At 49.2% G+C, this 16,887-nt stretch overlaps 1 protein-coding gene across 2 annotated transcripts in view; it reads left to right on the top strand.

The window, feature by feature from the left end:
- The first annotated feature begins 2,091 nt into the window (after nucleotides 1-2,091).
- The window catches only part of IRS1 (insulin receptor substrate 1), a 63,322-nt gene continuing 48,526 nt past the window's right edge, over nucleotides 2,092-16,887 (top strand). Inside the window, exons 1-2 of one of the 2 annotated variants that reach the window (XM_015111187.3) lie at nucleotides 2,110-6,964; nucleotides 9,552-9,831. In XM_015111187.3, coding sequence (XP_014966673.2) covers nucleotides 3,185-6,943 — 3,759 coding nt within the window. In that variant the 5' untranslated portion in view covers nucleotides 2,110-3,184 and the 3' untranslated portion in view covers nucleotides 6,944-6,964; nucleotides 9,552-9,831. Of the gene's footprint in view, nucleotides 6,965-9,551; nucleotides 9,832-16,887 lie in introns of those variants that run through there. The other variant, XM_015111186.3, reaches the window with a different exon arrangement.

The raw sequence follows: 16,887 nt of genomic DNA, 5'->3' as shown, positions 1-16,887 counted from the left end.
AGCGCTAAACATCAAACCTGTAAAAAGCCCTTTGGCCTTATCTGGATTACATTTTTACTAGTAAACAACCCTTTTATCATCTCTCTTTTTTCTTGTCTAGGGTAAAACCAGGCACACAGTTACACTTTTCCACCAACTTCAGGCGTCTCTATTCTTCACCTCCCTGCCCCACCCTCCATAAGGCACTCTATACCCCCAGAATTTCGGTCACTGTGAGTGCCGCCTCGCTTCCATTTCCAAATATCTGCTATTAATAGCCTTGCTATAGTGGGCACGTGTGCCCACATCACCAAGCTGTCAGAGGAAAAGGAGGGAGGGCTTTCAATTCAACATGTGTACTCAAATTATAGATTAACCAGGTTTAGATGAGGCTGCAGAACGACCGGGAACAGGAAGGAGAGAGGAGAAACGGGAGGCTCCCAGGCTTGGGTAGGGAGGAGCCCCTCTGCAGATGCCCAATCCCCCTAATTTACGTATCGCACGCCTCTGAATGGCGCTCATGGTTCTTTTTCTCCTTCATCATCATCATCTTCTTCTTTTTCTTTTTCTTTTTTTACTACGCTTTGCAACCTACCTTGGTACCCTCAACCCTTCTCCCCCACCTTCCCTCTGCAGTGCAAGGCTTGAAAAACAGGCCATCCCACCAATCAGCAGGCCGCCCAGGGAAACTCGCCCCGCCCCTCAGCCCGCATTGGGCCGAGGCGCGCTCCCCCGCGGCCCGGAGGGTCCGGGCCACTGAGCATGCCCAGCGCCTGGACTGCAGAGTGCCCCGCCAACATCCCGCAGTGCTTGGAAGCCCCAGGCCGAGGAGGGTCTCGTAGTAGTAAATGGGCGGCAACCCCAAACGGGCCGGGCATCAAAATGAGACAGCATTAAACCGAGTGACATCTGTGTGGGTCCTTAGTGCCAGGCGAGCAAGCAGGGACAAACTGCTTGTTTATAGGTCAGCTTAAAAAATAAAAAAACTTTGGGGAACATTTGCTTGTGGGGAGACTGATACCGCAAGGTGACCCTGAAAGGGGCGCTTCAAGGAGACCCAGGCTGCTGATCTGGTCCATTCATGAAGTACCCATTTTCCTGTACAGTTGAGCTGGCACCATCCTTGTTTTCTCCCTATTATCCTTGTGGTCAAGGTTAAAAATTTATAGGGTGGTTCAATGGGTGTGGGAGCTGTGTGTGAAAAAAACATTTCAGCCAATATTTGCACAGTAGGGTTTTGGCCTTATGAACCCTCTGAAGGTCCCTAACAGCTTTTTAAAGTCACGGATAGACTTCGGAATATGATAAGGGACCTCTCATTTCCCCTCCCCCATGCCCTCAGCCTTATGTGTGAATCCCCCCTCACTCGGATGGGCAAGGGGAGCAGGAGAAACGGTGATATTTACATTTTCTCCCTAATTGATCAGCAGCTAATCCCACAGCGCCGGATGTGAGACACTTCCTGGGGATCCCTGTTCTCCTTTTGCAGTGACCATAACTGCTCCGAGTCACTGCCCTTCGGCGTCCCTCTGTGCCTTCCAGGTACCTCACGGCAGCAAATCTGGGGATCCCAAGGTGGAGGGCTGGCCCAGAAGTCCTTTAGAAAACCTTACAAAAATACAGATCCCTCACCATGGCCTATCGCCCTGAAGCCGAAATGTAGCTTTTAAATTTCCTGGGAGAAAAAGCCTTGACTAGAAACCTTCCTCCCGTGGGTAAGTCTTACCTGCTAGGTAAGAGGCAGCCCAGCTCCCGCGCCCCCGCCTTCCCCCGGTCTCCCACTCGGGGCTCTGTAGCCGCAGTGCCCCCCCCGTCGCCCCCCACCCTCACTCCTGCGTCTTCTCGAGCTCGCCCCCTCCCGTTTTCCCAGACTCCCCTCGTGCGTTCGGGTAGCCACCCAAACACCCCCGCCCGCGCCCACCGCGGGGATTCCTGCGGGCCGGGGGCGCCCTGGGTGGCGCGCGGTGAGGGAGGCGCTGCGCCTGGGCTGGCGGCCGCGCAGGGGCGCTGTCCTAGCGCTGCGCCGGGGCTCGGCGCGGGCGCCGCTGCAGTACGGCCGGGGGGCGGAGAGGGGCGGGCGCGGGGCGGGCTCGGCCCGGAATGTAGAGACCCGGGCGGGAGCCTCCCGGCGGCGGCGGCTGCCCGGCTGCCGAGCGCGGAGGCTCCGTCACGTGTTTTTCTCCTCCGAGTGAGACGGCGGCGCGGTCGGAGGGGGCCGGCGCGCAGAGCCAGACGCCGCCGCTTGTTTTGGTTGGGGCTCTCGGCAACTCTCCGAGGAGGAGGAGGAGGAGGAGGAGGGAGGAGGGGGGAAGTAACTGCAGCGGCAGCGCCTCCCTAGGAACAGGCGTCTTCCCCGAACCCTTCACAAACCTCCCCCATCGCCTCTCGCCCTTGTCCCCTCCCCTCCTCCCCTGCCGACTGGAGCGAGGGGCAGGGATGAGCCTGTCCCTCCGGTCGGTCCCCAGCTGCACTGGCTGCCCGGTAGCGTTTCGCATGGAAAAGCCACTTTCTCCGCCCGCCGAGATGGGCCCGAATGGGGGCTGCAGAGGACGCGCCCGCGGGCGGCGGCAGCAGCAGCAGCAGCAGCAACAGCCGCAGCGCCGCGGTCTCTGCGATTGAGCTGGTATTTGGGCGGCTGGTGGCGGCTGGGACGGTTGGGGGGTGGGAGGAGGCGAAGGAGGAGGGAGAACCCCGTGCAACGTTGGGACTTGGCAACCCGCCTCCCCCTGCCCAAGGATATTTAATTTGCCTCGGGAATCGCTACTTCCAGAGGGGAACTCAGGAGGGAAGGCGCGCGCGCGCGCTCCTGGAGGGGCACCGCAGGGACCCCCGACTGTCGCCTCCCCGCACCGGACTCCAGCTGGGGCGACGAGAGATGCATCTTCGCTCCTTCCTGGTGGCGGCGGCGACTGAGAGGAGACTTGGCTCTCGGAGGATCGGGGCTGTCCTCACCCCGGACGCACTGCCTCCCCGCCGGGCGTGAAGCGCCCGAAAACTCCGGTCGGGCTCTCTCCTTGGCTCAGCAGCTGCGTCCTCCTTCAGCAGCCCCTCCCTGGCGCGGGGGGCGGCGTGGATTTCGGAGTCGGGGTTTCTGCTGCCTCTAGCCCTGTTTGCATGTGCGGGGCCACAGCGAGGAGCCTCCGCCCCCCACCCGGTTGTTTTTCGGCGCCTCCCTCTGCTCAGTGGCGGTGGCGGCGGCAGCAGCATGGCGAGCCCTCCGGAGAGCGATGGCTTCTCGGACGTGCGCAAGGTGGGCTACCTGCGCAAACCCAAGAGCATGCACAAACGCTTCTTCGTACTGCGCGCGGCCAGCGAGGCTGGGGGCCCGGCGCGCCTCGAGTACTACGAGAACGAGAAGAAGTGGCGGCACAAGTCGAGCGCCCCCAAACGCTCGATCCCCCTTGAGAGCTGCTTCAACATCAACAAGCGGGCTGACTCCAAGAACAAGCACCTGGTGGCTCTCTACACCCGGGACGAGCACTTTGCCATCGCGGCGGACAGCGAGGCGGAGCAAGACAGCTGGTACCAGGCTCTCCTACAGCTGCACAACCGTGCCAAGGGCCACCACGACGGAGCTGCGGCCCTCGGGGCGGGAGGTGGCGGGGGCAGCTGCAGTGGCAGCTCCGGCGTTGGTGAGGCTGGGGAGGACTTGAGCTACGGTGACGTGCCCCCAGGACCCGCGTTCAAAGAGGTCTGGCAGGTGATCCTGAAGCCCAAGGGCCTGGGTCAGACAAAGAACCTGATTGGTATCTACCGCCTCTGCCTGACCAGCAAGACCATCAGCTTCGTGAAGCTGAACTCGGAGGCAGCCGCCGTGGTGCTGCAGCTGATGAACATCAGGCGCTGCGGCCACTCGGAGAACTTCTTCTTCATCGAGGTGGGCCGTTCTGCCGTGACGGGGCCCGGGGAGTTCTGGATGCAGGTGGATGACTCCGTGGTGGCCCAGAACATGCACGAGACCATCCTGGAGGCCATGCGGGCTATGAGCGATGAGTTCCGCCCTCGCAGCAAGAGTCAGTCCTCGTCCAACTGCTCCAACCCCATCAGCGTCCCCCTGCGCCGGCACCATCTCAACAACCCCCCGCCCAGCCAGGTGGGGCTGACCCGACGATCTCGCACTGAGAGCATCACTGCCACCTCCCCGGCCAGCATGGTGGGCGGGAAACCAGGCTCCTTCCGCGTCCGCGCCTCCAGTGACGGCGAAGGCACCATGTCCCGCCCAGCCTCGGTGGATGGCAGCCCTGTGAGTCCGAGCACCAACAGAACCCACGCCCACCGGCATCGGGGCAGCGCCCGGCTGCACCCCCCGCTCAACCACAGCCGCTCCATCCCCATGCCAGCTTCCCGCTGCTCGCCTTCGGCCACCAGCCCCGTCAGTCTGTCGTCCAGCAGCACCAGCGGCCATGGCTCCACCTCGGATTGTCTCTTCCCACGGCGATCTAGTGCTTCGGTGTCTGGTTCTCCCAGCGATGGCGGTTTCATCTCCTCAGATGAGTATGGCTCCAGTCCCTGCGATTTCCGGAGTTCCTTCCGCAGTGTGACTCCGGATTCCCTGGGCCACACCCCACCAGCCCGCGGTGAGGAGGAGCTAAGCAACTATATCTGCATGGGCGGCAAGGGGCCCTCCACCCTGACCGCCCCCAACGGTCACTACATTTTGTCTCGGGGTGGCAATGGCCACCGCTACACCCCAGGAACAGGCTTGGGCACGAGTCCAGCCTTGGCTGGGGATGAAGCATCCAGTGCTGCGGATCTGGATAATCGCTTCCGAAAGAGAACTCACTCTGCAGGCACATCCCCTACCATTACCCACCAGAAGACCCCGTCCCAGTCCTCAGTGGCTTCCATTGAGGAGTATACAGAGATGATGCCTGCCTACCCACCAGGAGGTGGCAGTGGAGGCCGACTGCCGGGACACAGGCACTCTGCCTTCGTGCCCACCCACTCCTACCCAGAGGAGGGTCTGGAAATGCACCCCTTGGAGCGTCGGGGGGGCCACCACCGCCCAGACAGCTCTACCCTCCACACTGATGATGGCTACATGCCCATGTCCCCAGGGGTGGCCCCAGTGCCCAGCAGCCGAAAGGGCAGTGGAGACTATATGCCCATGAGCCCCAAGAGCGTGTCTGCCCCACAGCAGATCATCAATCCCATCAGACGCCATCCCCAGAGAGTGGACCCCAATGGCTACATGATGATGTCCCCCAGCGGTGGCTGCTCTCCTGACATTGGAGGTGGCCCCAGCAGCAGCAGCAGCAGTGCCGTCCCTTCTGGGAGCAGCTATGGAAAGCTGTGGACAAACGGGGTAGGGGGCCACCACTCTCATGTCTTGCCTCACCCCAAACCCCCAGTGGAGAGCAGCGGTGGCAAGCTCTTACCTTGCACAGGTGACTACATGAACATGTCACCAGTGGGGGACTCCAACACCAGCAGCCCCTCTGACTGCTACTATGGCCCTGAGGACCCCCAGCACAAGCCAGTCCTCTCGTACTACTCATTGCCAAGATCCTTTAAGCACACCCAGCGCCCTGGGGAGCCGGAGGAGGGTGCCCGGCATCAGCACCTCCGCCTTTCTGCTAGCTCTGGTCGCCTTCTCTATGCTGCAACAGTGGATGATTCTTCCTCCTCCACCAGCAGCGACAGCCTGGGTGGGGGATACTGTGGGGCTAGGCTGGAGCCCAGCCTTCCACATCCCCACCATCAGGTTCTGCAGCCCCATCTGCCTCGAAAGGTGGACACAGCTGCTCAGACCAATAGCCGCCTGGCCCGGCCTACGAGGCTGTCCCTGGGGGATCCCAAGGCCAGCACCTTACCTCGGGCCCGAGAGCAGCAGCAGCAGCAGCAGCAGCAGCAGCAGCAGCAACAGCAGCAACAGCAGCCCCTGCTGCACCCTCCGGAGCCCAAGAGCCCAGGGGAATATGTGAATATTGAATTTGGGAGTGATCAGCCTGGCTACTTGTCTGGCCCGGTGGCTTCCCGTAGCTCACCTTCTGTCAGGTGTCCATCCCAGCTCCAGCCAGCTCCCAGAGAGGAAGAGACTGGCACTGAGGAGTACATGAAGATGGACCTGGGGCCGGGCCGGAGGGCAGCCTGGCAGGAGAGCACTGGGGTCGAGATGGGCAGACTGGGGCCCGCACCTCCCGGGGCTGCTAGCATTTGCAGGCCTACCCGGGCAGTGCCCAGCAGCCGGGGTGACTATATGACCATGCAGATGAGTTGTCCCCGCCAGAGCTATGTGGACACCTCGCCAATTGCCCCTGTAAGCTATGCTGACATGCGGACAGGCATTGCTGCAGAGGAGGTGAGCCTGCCCAGGGCCACCATGGCTGCTGCCTCCTCATCCTCAGCAGCCTCTGCTTCCCCCACTGGGCCTCAAGGGGCAGCAGAGCTGGCTGCCCACTCATCCCTGCTGGGGGGCCCACAAGGACCTGGGGGCATGAGCGCCTTCACCCGGGTGAACCTCAGTCCTAACCGCAACCAGAGTGCCAAAGTGATCCGTGCAGACCCACAAGGGTGCCGGAGGAGGCATAGCTCCGAGACCTTCTCCTCAACACCCAGTGCCACCCGGGTGGGCAACACAGTGCCCTTTGGAGCCGGGGCAGCAATAGGGGGTGGTGGCGGTAGCAGCAGCAGCAGCGAGGATGTGAAACGTCACAGCTCTGCTTCCTTTGAGAATGTGTGGCTGAGGCCTGGGGAACTTGGGGGAGCCCCCAAGGAGCCAGCCCAACTGTGTGGGGCTGCTGGGGGTTTGGAGAATGGTCTTAACTACATAGATCTGGATTTGGTCAAGGACTTCAAACAGCGCCCTCAGGAGTGCAGCCCTCAACCACAGCCTCCCCCACCCCCACCCCCTCATCAACCCCTGGGTAGCAGTGAGAGCAGCTCCACCCGCCGCCGCTCAAGTGAGGATTTAAGCGCCTATGCCAGCATCAGTTTCCAGAAGCAGCCAGAGGACCTTCAGTAGCTCAACTGGACATCACAGCAGGTGCGTTTCATGGTGACAAAGTCAGAAGACAAAACTGTTTTTAACCTTGTGCTTCAATTCTGTTCTTCGCCTCTGCCCCTTCCTGTTCTTTCCCACTGCTTCCTCAGGGAGAATGCGCTTACATTCTCAGGGTACACAAGATGCTCACCCCACACTGACATCTGGCAGAGAGTCAAACAAACATGTAGGAGCAGCCACAGGAGGGCTTTTTCGTTTGAGAATTTCCAAGTGAAGGAGTTACTGCCATATTTTTAAAACATATCCTATGCCAGTTCTGAGGTTTGTAAAGTTCCTACATAAGAAGCTTGATTGGTTTGTTGAAGTTTTCTTTTCACTATATATTTAAGTCAGCCCCTACAGGGACCGTTCTACAGAAAATATTTATTAACACAGGGGCTAAACCTTTCCTTTAAGATAGTTTCTGGGAGCCCTTAAGGGTGATCTTATCGAGTTGTTCTCTGTCCTTTCGTTCTGTGATTTCATAATACCAAGGCAACATAAACAGTAGCGGGAAACATTGATTTCTATTCATCCTGCCCTAAAAAGATAAGGAGTAAGAGCTTTTTAGAAATACATATTTAGAGAGAAGTACCTATCTATTTTTATGATCTCTCAAAGTAATTATGGGTTACATTGTCCTTTTGTTCCTGTACCAGGATTTGTGAAATATTATTCACACACCAACCCACCATCCCACGGGCCTGGCCTCTCTCATACAGGATATGCAGGAAACTCTGTATGTGTCTGGGACCCATGATTAAGAGTTATGAGAGTTCATCCTAGGATGTCTGCCTTACAGTTACCTCTTCTTGCACTGAGACATTACAGATATCATTTGGGGGCTACTATACATCTTCTGTAAAATAGCTTTTATTTGTTGAGAAGAATGCATACTAAGGAACATGCCTTAATATGTTTTGTTTTGTTTTGCATTGAATAGAAGGGCTAAACTGTATACCCTCCACTTTTAGGGTATTTGTTGTGTTCCTTTAAGTTCAAGAGTAGACACTGCAGTAAATGCTGAAAGTTGGCTTTAGGTCTTCTGTGGCTAATGCCGTATTGAAAATGAAAAACATTTGTAATAGGAAATTAGCCTGCCCTTCGTTCTGTTGATCCTGTTTTCTGGTGGTCATGATTGTGGGTAGAAGAGAGGAGTACAGTTTGCAAATAATGTGATGAGTTGGCAATACAGAAGTTTCCAGCATTTGGAAACATTTTACTCTGACAAACTGATTATCTTGTGAATTTTATCTATGCTCCACAGAATAAGCTTTTCAAAGCATTGATTTTTCTTAATTTGTGTCAATTCATAAGAAATTAATCTGTGCCCTGGTTTCCTATTGATAGGTATTTGTTTATCATGTGTTCGTAGTCTTCTTAATTCTGTTTCCAATATTCGATCCATATCATTCTCTATTTTGTAGAAGAAGAAAAAGGTATATGAACACTGAAATGAAGATTTTAGGTGATATGTTATAAAAAGCATTTATTTGATAAGCATTTATTTCAACATTTATTTTCATCATTCACTAGAAGATTTAATTGTGTATGTCAACGTCAACAGTACAAATCTTGTTGTATCAAATGATGTTTTTGGGAGTCAGAATCCCTCAACACTTTAAGCATTTGTATTATAAAGTGCCTCATTGGTAAAATAATGAGAATTTGAAGGAAACAAGCCCAGCAGAACTAAAATTTTGGTTTTAAAGGAGATGAAGAAAGTTTTTCTTACTTGTCATCTTAATTTTTTTAGGTTTCTTTTTATAGAGTAGAATAAATAATGTTTGCTCTGAAGAAAATTGATGTCCAACTAGAATTTTCATTTTTAAAAAGGGCTTTAAAATAAAATTCTCCTATGTGTTGGATGCATTTAAAAAAAAAACAAAACTCTACAACCTTCTATCCTTAACCTTTTTTGGGAAAATAAAATATTCTGGAATAATCATATAATCCTATTTCTAATAATTCTGGAGTAACAATAGACCATGCTTTGCACCGTACCAGGAAAATTCTACAATGCATATTTGAGATGTTTGTGTTGGTGTTTAAAGTGAGGCACCAAATGCTACCTGGCACATTTACATCCTGATTTCTGCTTGCTTGCCTGTGCCCTGTTGAGTCCAAAGATGTTATTCCATAGTTATCTGAAACAGACAGAAGTCAGACCTGTGAGTGGCAAACGGCTTCTGCTCCGAATGAGTATGTGTGTGCAAACATTATTTTCCTCACTTCCTCAGCAATTGCTGTCTTTGCTCTTTTTCCTCATTTCTCAGGTAAAACCTGAGACTCGGTGAAAGGAATAGAGGTGTGATGAGGGGTGTGCGCTGTTGAAACATCTCGGCTTGTTTAAAATTTTTCATTGTGTTAGAGGACACCACTTGTGAAGCACTGAGCTCAGGAGTTCGACTTGTTGGAAGCCTTTCTGCTTTACCTGTAGTCCAGTTACCTTTTCTGCCTGCCCTTTCTGTTGCATCGCCTCTTAGTTCTGGCCTGCTCGTTTTCTAGTACTATCCCCTGCCATCCCTTTGTTTCCACCTCTTATTTCATGTTCCTGACAATGTCCTTTTTTTCTTTTGCTCCTTTTCAGAATTTCGCAGTACTTGTGGCCCCCTCTCTGCAGAGAGTAAATTGAGAGCCCAAGAAGCAGGGCAAAAAGAGCCTCTCAGACTCGGTCATAGCAGCCCCGCCACCTTTACCCGGCATCAAATTTGTCTTTTAGTTTTGAAACTGCAGCTGACAAAGACACAGACCCCAGCCATGCTTTTTGGGTTCAGTTTTTTGTTTTTGTCATTCTTTGTTATGCCCTCCCCCTTTAAAAGACCAAAAAAAAAAAAAAAAAGAAAAAGAAAAAAAAAAAAACAGAAAAAGACTCTTTCCATTTCTTTTTCATTCTGTTTCCTTTTATGTGATGTCAAGGATTCCGTACCTCCAAGGTTGCCTCCCCTCCCTCCCTTTTCCCCAGCCGTGTGGCCTTTTTGGCTGGCGCAAACCCTCTCAGCCCTGGCACTTTCCCTTTTCCGGGTCACCTCCGCTTCCTGCATTCCTTCTCCTCCCTCCTCCGAGCCCCCTTTCGCCCGGGGTGGGGGAACCTGCAGCCAGGCCGCCCTCGGGTCTCCCGCCCCCGCCCGTCTCGGGTCATCCCGGGCGGCCGGGCCAGTTCCCGGGCCGCGTGGTCGGCGCTGGCTGGCGAGGCCCCGCCCTCGGGCACAGCCGCGCGGCTCCGGGTCCCGGGCGGGCGGGGGGGCTGGGCGCTGATTGGCCCCCACCACAGCCAATCAGCGTGTGAAACGGCTGAGCCGCGGCGGGCGCGGGGCGGGGCTTTCCGCAGGTCCCCAGGAGGTGGTAGCGGGCGGGCGGCCCTGGGCTGCTTTCTACCACCCCGCCTGACACCTCTTTCCCACTGGTGCCCGCAGGCTGAACCACAGGCCCCCTCCGTACCGCGCCCGCCGACTGAGGACATTGTGCCCTCAGCCGTATTCTTGCATTTGGACCAGAATCCTAAGAACGAAAAAGTCCAACCAGCCCACGGACGGGGGCCGGAAACACACACTTCCTCTTATTTTTAATTGAGAAAAATCCAGGCCGTAACCATGTGACGAGCCCCATTTTGTTTCCCTCCTCTCTTTACTACGGTTTACTACGAGGCCACGTTCCTTCGTCTTCCTGTCTCGAGATCCGCGAGCAGGAAGGGAGCCCCGCACGTGGCTGCGGGCCTGCGGGCCGGGTGGGGTTGGTCCGCGATTCCTGCCCGCCCCCCGCCACCAAGGGAGGGAGAGAGACCTGCGAGTGCTGCGGCTGCCGTCGTTTTTGGTCACTGGGGGAGGGGAAGTTCCTTTGGCTTGAAAGTGCCCTAGGCTCCATAGGCTTTACTGCAAAGCACCTGAGCTAGGTAAGAGCTGGGAAAACGCGTCCTCCTGGGCTGTGAGGGAGCTCACAGAGAAATGAAAGACGGGACTGCGGCTTGCAGATCCTGAGAACTCGGTGTGACAAGGGTTTGGGTAGTGTGTTCCTTCAAGGCTTAGAGGAAATGCTGTCGCGTTCTCAGACACAGATTCATTTTTCCATCATTGACAGTCCCAGTGACAGCCCGTCAATTTAGGCTAGGCACATCGATTTTGAAAGCTTGCTAGAGTTGTGTTGTGCACCCTCCAGTAACCAAAATTATGTGAGATATATTACTACATGGGATGGAAAATGTGTTGCGATTTGGCCTTTCTAAAATAAGGAAAATAAGAAAGAGAAGTGCTGTGGGCGTATTTTCTCCTCCTTCCCTCTCAAATAAGCATTTCTCACCAGCCAGCATCCCTCTTGCATCACTGAATCATCAGATCTCAGGGCAGCGCTTTTTCTGAGGGGCCAAGTGAAACAGGTGGAAACGTACCAAGCAGGTGCAAATGCTATGCCCCAAAACTGCTACTGAGCAGTGGGAGAGAGTTTCTCTGTTATTCCAGAAAAGTTTGAGCATCTAATAATTTGCTTAACTTTTGCAATTGTTTAGGTAGCCTTTTATATTTTAAAAAATCCATAAAATGTTGCATATATTGTAGTCATTTCTCTTAGTTTACCCTCAATAAATACTATCTCCAGCATTGCCTTACAAGAAGAGACTTGGGATCCAAAGGGCATGCCACTTTTTTTTTTTTTTTTTAGATCAGAATTCCAGGAATATAGCTTTGTGCTATCTTAAATGATGCAATGGAAAAAGCAGTTCTTGGGAGCCAGAGATCTTGGGCTCCAACACAGCCTGTGCCCTTCACCAGCTGAGTGACCTTGGGCAAGTCACTTAATTTCTCTGGACCTATTTCTTCATCAGTGACTTGAGGATTTTGTTCTCAATTATTCTAACCTCCTTTGCAGCTCTAAACATAGGAATGTTGTGGAGAAAATGACTGATACTCTTTAATGGGTCATTTGCAATGAGGATTCTGAAGAAGAAGTTGTTGACAGGGTCATCATAAAGCATTAGAATAGCCTGTTCTGTCCATTTCTAACCTTTGGATCAGACATTCTTTACGGCCAGACCAGGGCCTGGAAGGAAAACATCGTTTGATTCGGGCGTGACATTAACCTTTCTTGCTTCAAAGGGGCGTTTTCAAGTTTTAACAGACCCCAAGACAAACCCTCCTGACTAACCAGCCTAAGTTTTTGGAACCATCTCTAGAGTGGATTATGCTCCTCTTCCTTCCACCTTTTTAAAAATAAAATGTGTGTGGGAAGGCAAGGCACCTGCTAGCTCCTACATCCTAAGGTCAGCTCTCAGAAACATCCCACCCCTCCCCACAGTATAGATTAAGCTTTAACCAGTGCACACTGCGGAAATTAACACATGCATCCTGTTGGAAATCACCTCTTTTCCAGGGGTGGTGTGTTTGTGGATAATGTTTCGCATTTGTGCCGTCAGTGTTCTTCAGTGAGATAACCATTTAAGTGAATGGAAAGGAAATTTGAGAAGCCAATTGGGGACTATAGGAGGTCTTCCAAAATTTTTTGTTTAGCTTTATTTTTCTCGCTTAGGTGTATGAAACAACTCAATATTTCTCTTGCTGGCAAAATTAGTGTTGTCCAGATTTTTTTTGTGCTTTAGGATTTTTGATTAGTTGAGCCAACACTGCTCTTCCAACCCTGTGTTATCTTGGCTGTTGAGTTGCCAGTATATTCAGAAGCTCCTGCCTTTTTTGTCCCTCCATGTGGATTTCACAAGTCATTAAAATAGTCTGTTGCCTCTTAAGAAACTCCATGGACTTATTCTCTTCCAATCCTCTCACTATAATCAGATATGTCTTAGTTGAATAGTATATAAATCGTTCCTTTTATTTTGATGGGTTGCTAATTTAGTATATTGGAACATTTCACGGTTTTAAGGTTTTGTTTTGTTTTAAAGAAAGCCATTTCCTCAATTATTTCCTCATGTTACAAAGTTACTGGAAATTGTATTCAAGGAAAATAGCTTCTTGTGAATCATGCTTGAAGCCAGTTTCACACTAAAGATCCTGTAACTTTTTTTCATACTAGTATTTTTTTGTATGTAAAATAATAGATCCTGCCTCTACCACATTTATAATTATGTAACTGATTTATTCTTTTGTTACCTTATTAGTCCATAACTATGCAGCAGACTTTGAAAGTTCTTTTTAAAATGTTGTTGAAACATGTTCAGAAAGTATAATCATATTGAATTTTAACTTAAAATTACATTTAAATATTAGTATGATATAATTGTATACTAATTTCATAGTATGACGTAGTTACTAAAATTTATTGTAAAGCTTTTTAAGATGATAGATTAGTAAGTATCATCTATTTGCTTCTATTTTCGTCTTACACCTTGGAAATGGTAGTATCTCTCCCATTCTTAATTCACTGAAAAAGGGAGAAGATGGATTAGATAAGTATAAGGTACTGTCATGTGTGATAAAAGGAACACTTTTCATTTTAATAGTAGTCTTGCAGCAGGCTCTGCTATAATCTATTTGTTGAAATAAATTTGGTTGGATAAATGTTATTTGTGCTTATTCAGTGAGTCAGTGATCTTCAAATAATAGAGCTTTGAAAAAGATGTGTTTATGTTGAAAAGGCTTTTTGACCCTTTTTCTGTATTTTCCATTGATAATGGCAGTAGAGTTGAACACATAGGTCAGACTGTGATTCTAGTTGCAGTTATCTTAAAGCAGAATGGAGATTTTGTGGTTTTATTACTCTATCAGGAATGTTTTATTGAGTAAGCTGAGTTGGATTGCATTCATTGTATTCCTTTTACCATCCCAAGTTTTTTAAATATTGAATATTACATATGTATCCTTGCACTCCGCTTTTATTGTTGACCAAAGAATACTTTGATAGGTGTTCTCTGATCCTCCCTGACATATTTAGGTCATGTTGCTGAACAGTATCATTTAATCTTGAGAAGTTTTCTCACGTTTGTTGAAATGATCAAAGAGACTTTTTTTTTTTTTTCCAAATATATGTAATGTGGCAAACAAATTATGTTTTGCACAGAAAGTCATGATTTTACTTTTAGGAAGGATATGATCTAAGTGAGCTAGCAAAATATTAAAAGCCATTTATAAACATTTAGCAGTTAGTTAAAGGCCACTGGAATATTCAGTAATTGCTCTGTAGTCAACTATAATTTATCTAATCTTCTTCAATCGTCATGTCCCTATTCACTTCAAAATTATTTGGAGGGCTCTATGGATATGAAAAATAATTATATTTACCCTTGAGTTTTAGGGGTTGTGGGAACAATCAGAAGATCGGAAGATCTTTAATTGTCTTTAATACTATTCAAGCCCATCACCCATTTCTCAAGCCTAACATAAATTATCTGCTTTTGGTCAAATAGGCCCTAAGCCATTTTTTGTTGTTTTTCCCCTCTCCTGCCTTTTACTCAGTAAGCACTATTGAGCAGAGCACCTATCATGTTCCATGTAGTACACCTTTTAGTGAAAGGGGATGAAGGTAGATTCATGGAAATGGAGGGAAAAAATGGTACTGAGAGGAGATCACCAAAGTAGTTACCAAATTTCTTTGACAGAAGTTATCCGGGAGAAACAAATCAAGATTCAAATTGTGTAGTTCACAAAAGTTGGCATTTTTCATAAACCTAATGGGCAAAAGTGCCCATCTACCTTAAAGGTTTGTGTTTTTCTAAATCTTTCTAACCATGGCTTCCTGTCTGACAATACCATCAGCATACTAAATAATCAGGAAGGCTGTTGAAACTCTCATTTGGAAGAATGGCCCGTTTTTGGATATTAAGCTTGCAAATGTAATATTGACAAAAAGCAGGAAAAAGATATCTTGGCTTTGGATCTTTAGTCCCAGTGAAAGTAGCCAGAAGAAGAGGCATCCAGCTGTTAAATGAAGAGGGGTTGAATGTGGACTTGTTATGGGCGGCCAGTGTTAGGAAACGTGGGGTGAAAGTGGGGGCTACAAAAGAAATTTTAAAGTCTTTTCTTGCTATCTTAGCTTTGTTATTCCAGGACTTCTTTCTTTTTTTTCCTTTGGGTGGGTGGTTTTTATTTTTAATAAAGAAAGGCTCCAACACTTTTAACTGTGGTTCCTTGCTTGCTTCTGGCTGGAAGTATAATCACTTTTGAGATTTCTCTCCCTCTGTTTTGATGATATGCAGTCATATTTATTTTTAAGTTTGTGGTAGTCTCTTACAGAAACATTTTTAAAAAGCTTCTTTTAAGACTACCAAGTTTTATAATAGCTTGCTGGGTCTCTTCACACTATTTTTTCTCTATATTTTTGTATAGGTGATACATGTACATGCTATAAGTTTCAAGTGGTTTTTTTTTCTTTTTTAACGTAGAGAGTGAAACATAGAACTTCCTCCCACCTTTGTCCCCAGTTTCTCATAGGCCGCCATCACTGCTGGGTTTTGTTTATCTTTCCAGAGATAGACTGCTTATAAATTTTGAAGCTTTGTAACAGAAAGTTGGTTAAATGCCCAACTGCTCCAAGTCTTCTATGGAAGAATATGCTCAGATCCCAAATTTCAGCACTTAAAGGGGCACAGCAGATAATACACCTCGTACAACAGACTTACTTGTTTTTTGTTTGTTTGTTTGTTATTCTTAAAGGGAAAAAAAGGACACACTACTTTCCATGTCTCTTTTCAATCCTCAGGTTCAAAAATTTCTAGAGATTAATCAGTCTATCTTAACAGTGAAAGGGGAAAATATAGGTTAAAATGATCTGGTGGCTGGGCGCGGTGGCTCACGCCTGTAATCCCAGCACTTTGGGAGGCCGAGACGGGCGGATCACGAGGTCAGGAGATCGAGACCATCCTGACTAACACGGTGAAACCCAGTCTCTACTAAAAATACAAAAATTAGCCGGGCGCAGTAGCGGGCGCCTGTAGTCACAGCTACACGGGAGGCTGAGGCAGGAGAATGGCGTGAACCCGGGAGGCGGAACTTGCAGTGAGTGGAGATCGGGCCACTGCACTCCAGCCTGGGCGACAGAGCAAGACAACGTCTCAAAAAAAAAAAAAAAAAAAAAAAGATCTGGTTTTTCAAGTTGGAAATGTGCAAATTAAGACACGTGTCTTATTTATTTGTTTATTTTTGTTTGCTTTTTGAGATGGAGTCTCACTCTGTCACTCAGGCTGGAGTGCAGTGACACAATCTTGGCTCACTGTAACCTTCGCCTCCCAGGTTCAAGCCATTCTCTAGCGTCAGCCTCCTGAGTCGCTGGGATTACAGGCATGCGCCACCACACCTGGCTAATTTTTGTATTTTTAGTAGAGACGGGGTTTCACCATGTTGGCCAAGCTGGTCTTGAACTCCTGACCTCAAGTGATCTACCCGCCTTGGCCTCCCAAAGTGCCGGGATTATAGGTGTGGGCCACCACACCTGGCCAGAAAAGTTTTAAGTTTTTAAACATCACCAATTTAAATCTTTATTACTTTATTTTCTTTTCCTGTTCACTTTCATGGTACTTAGGCATTCATTCCCCCAAGACTGAGTGAATAACTAGTTCTTAATAATAGTGTAATGGGATTAAGTATTAAGGTTAAGGATCTTTTTGAAGACTTTCTGGATACCAATGTCTCATATTTTTCAGTGCTCAAAAGAATTAATGCTTTTTATTGGAATAGTCTTTCAACATTTCAAATTCTGGGAGCAATTTATTTTATACATAGGACTACATACAACTAATTAATGAAATTTATTTATACTAGCAATGTCCTCTCACTTATTTTCTCCAAAGTTATTAATACTGGACAGGAATGGAATTTAGAGAATCTACCCTGTCTCCTAAGGAAGGTGTGTATTGCTGAGATAATTTCTATTTTGAAGCAAAGAGGAGCTTCTGTAATGGTCAAAAACGTTATGACTGATACCCTGCTATTCTTGCTAATTGTGGTCCAGGAAGACAATGAATAGAATGGGGTAGCTCTTGTTACAAAATA

Source organism: Macaca mulatta, chromosome 12, assembly GCF_049350105.2.
Source record: "Macaca mulatta isolate MMU2019108-1 chromosome 12, T2T-MMU8v2.0, whole genome shotgun sequence".
Lineage (NCBI taxonomy): Eukaryota > Metazoa > Chordata > Mammalia > Primates > Cercopithecidae > Macaca > Macaca mulatta.
Note: the sequence above shows the minus strand (reverse complement) of the source record. Positions and strands in the feature narration are given on the sequence as shown.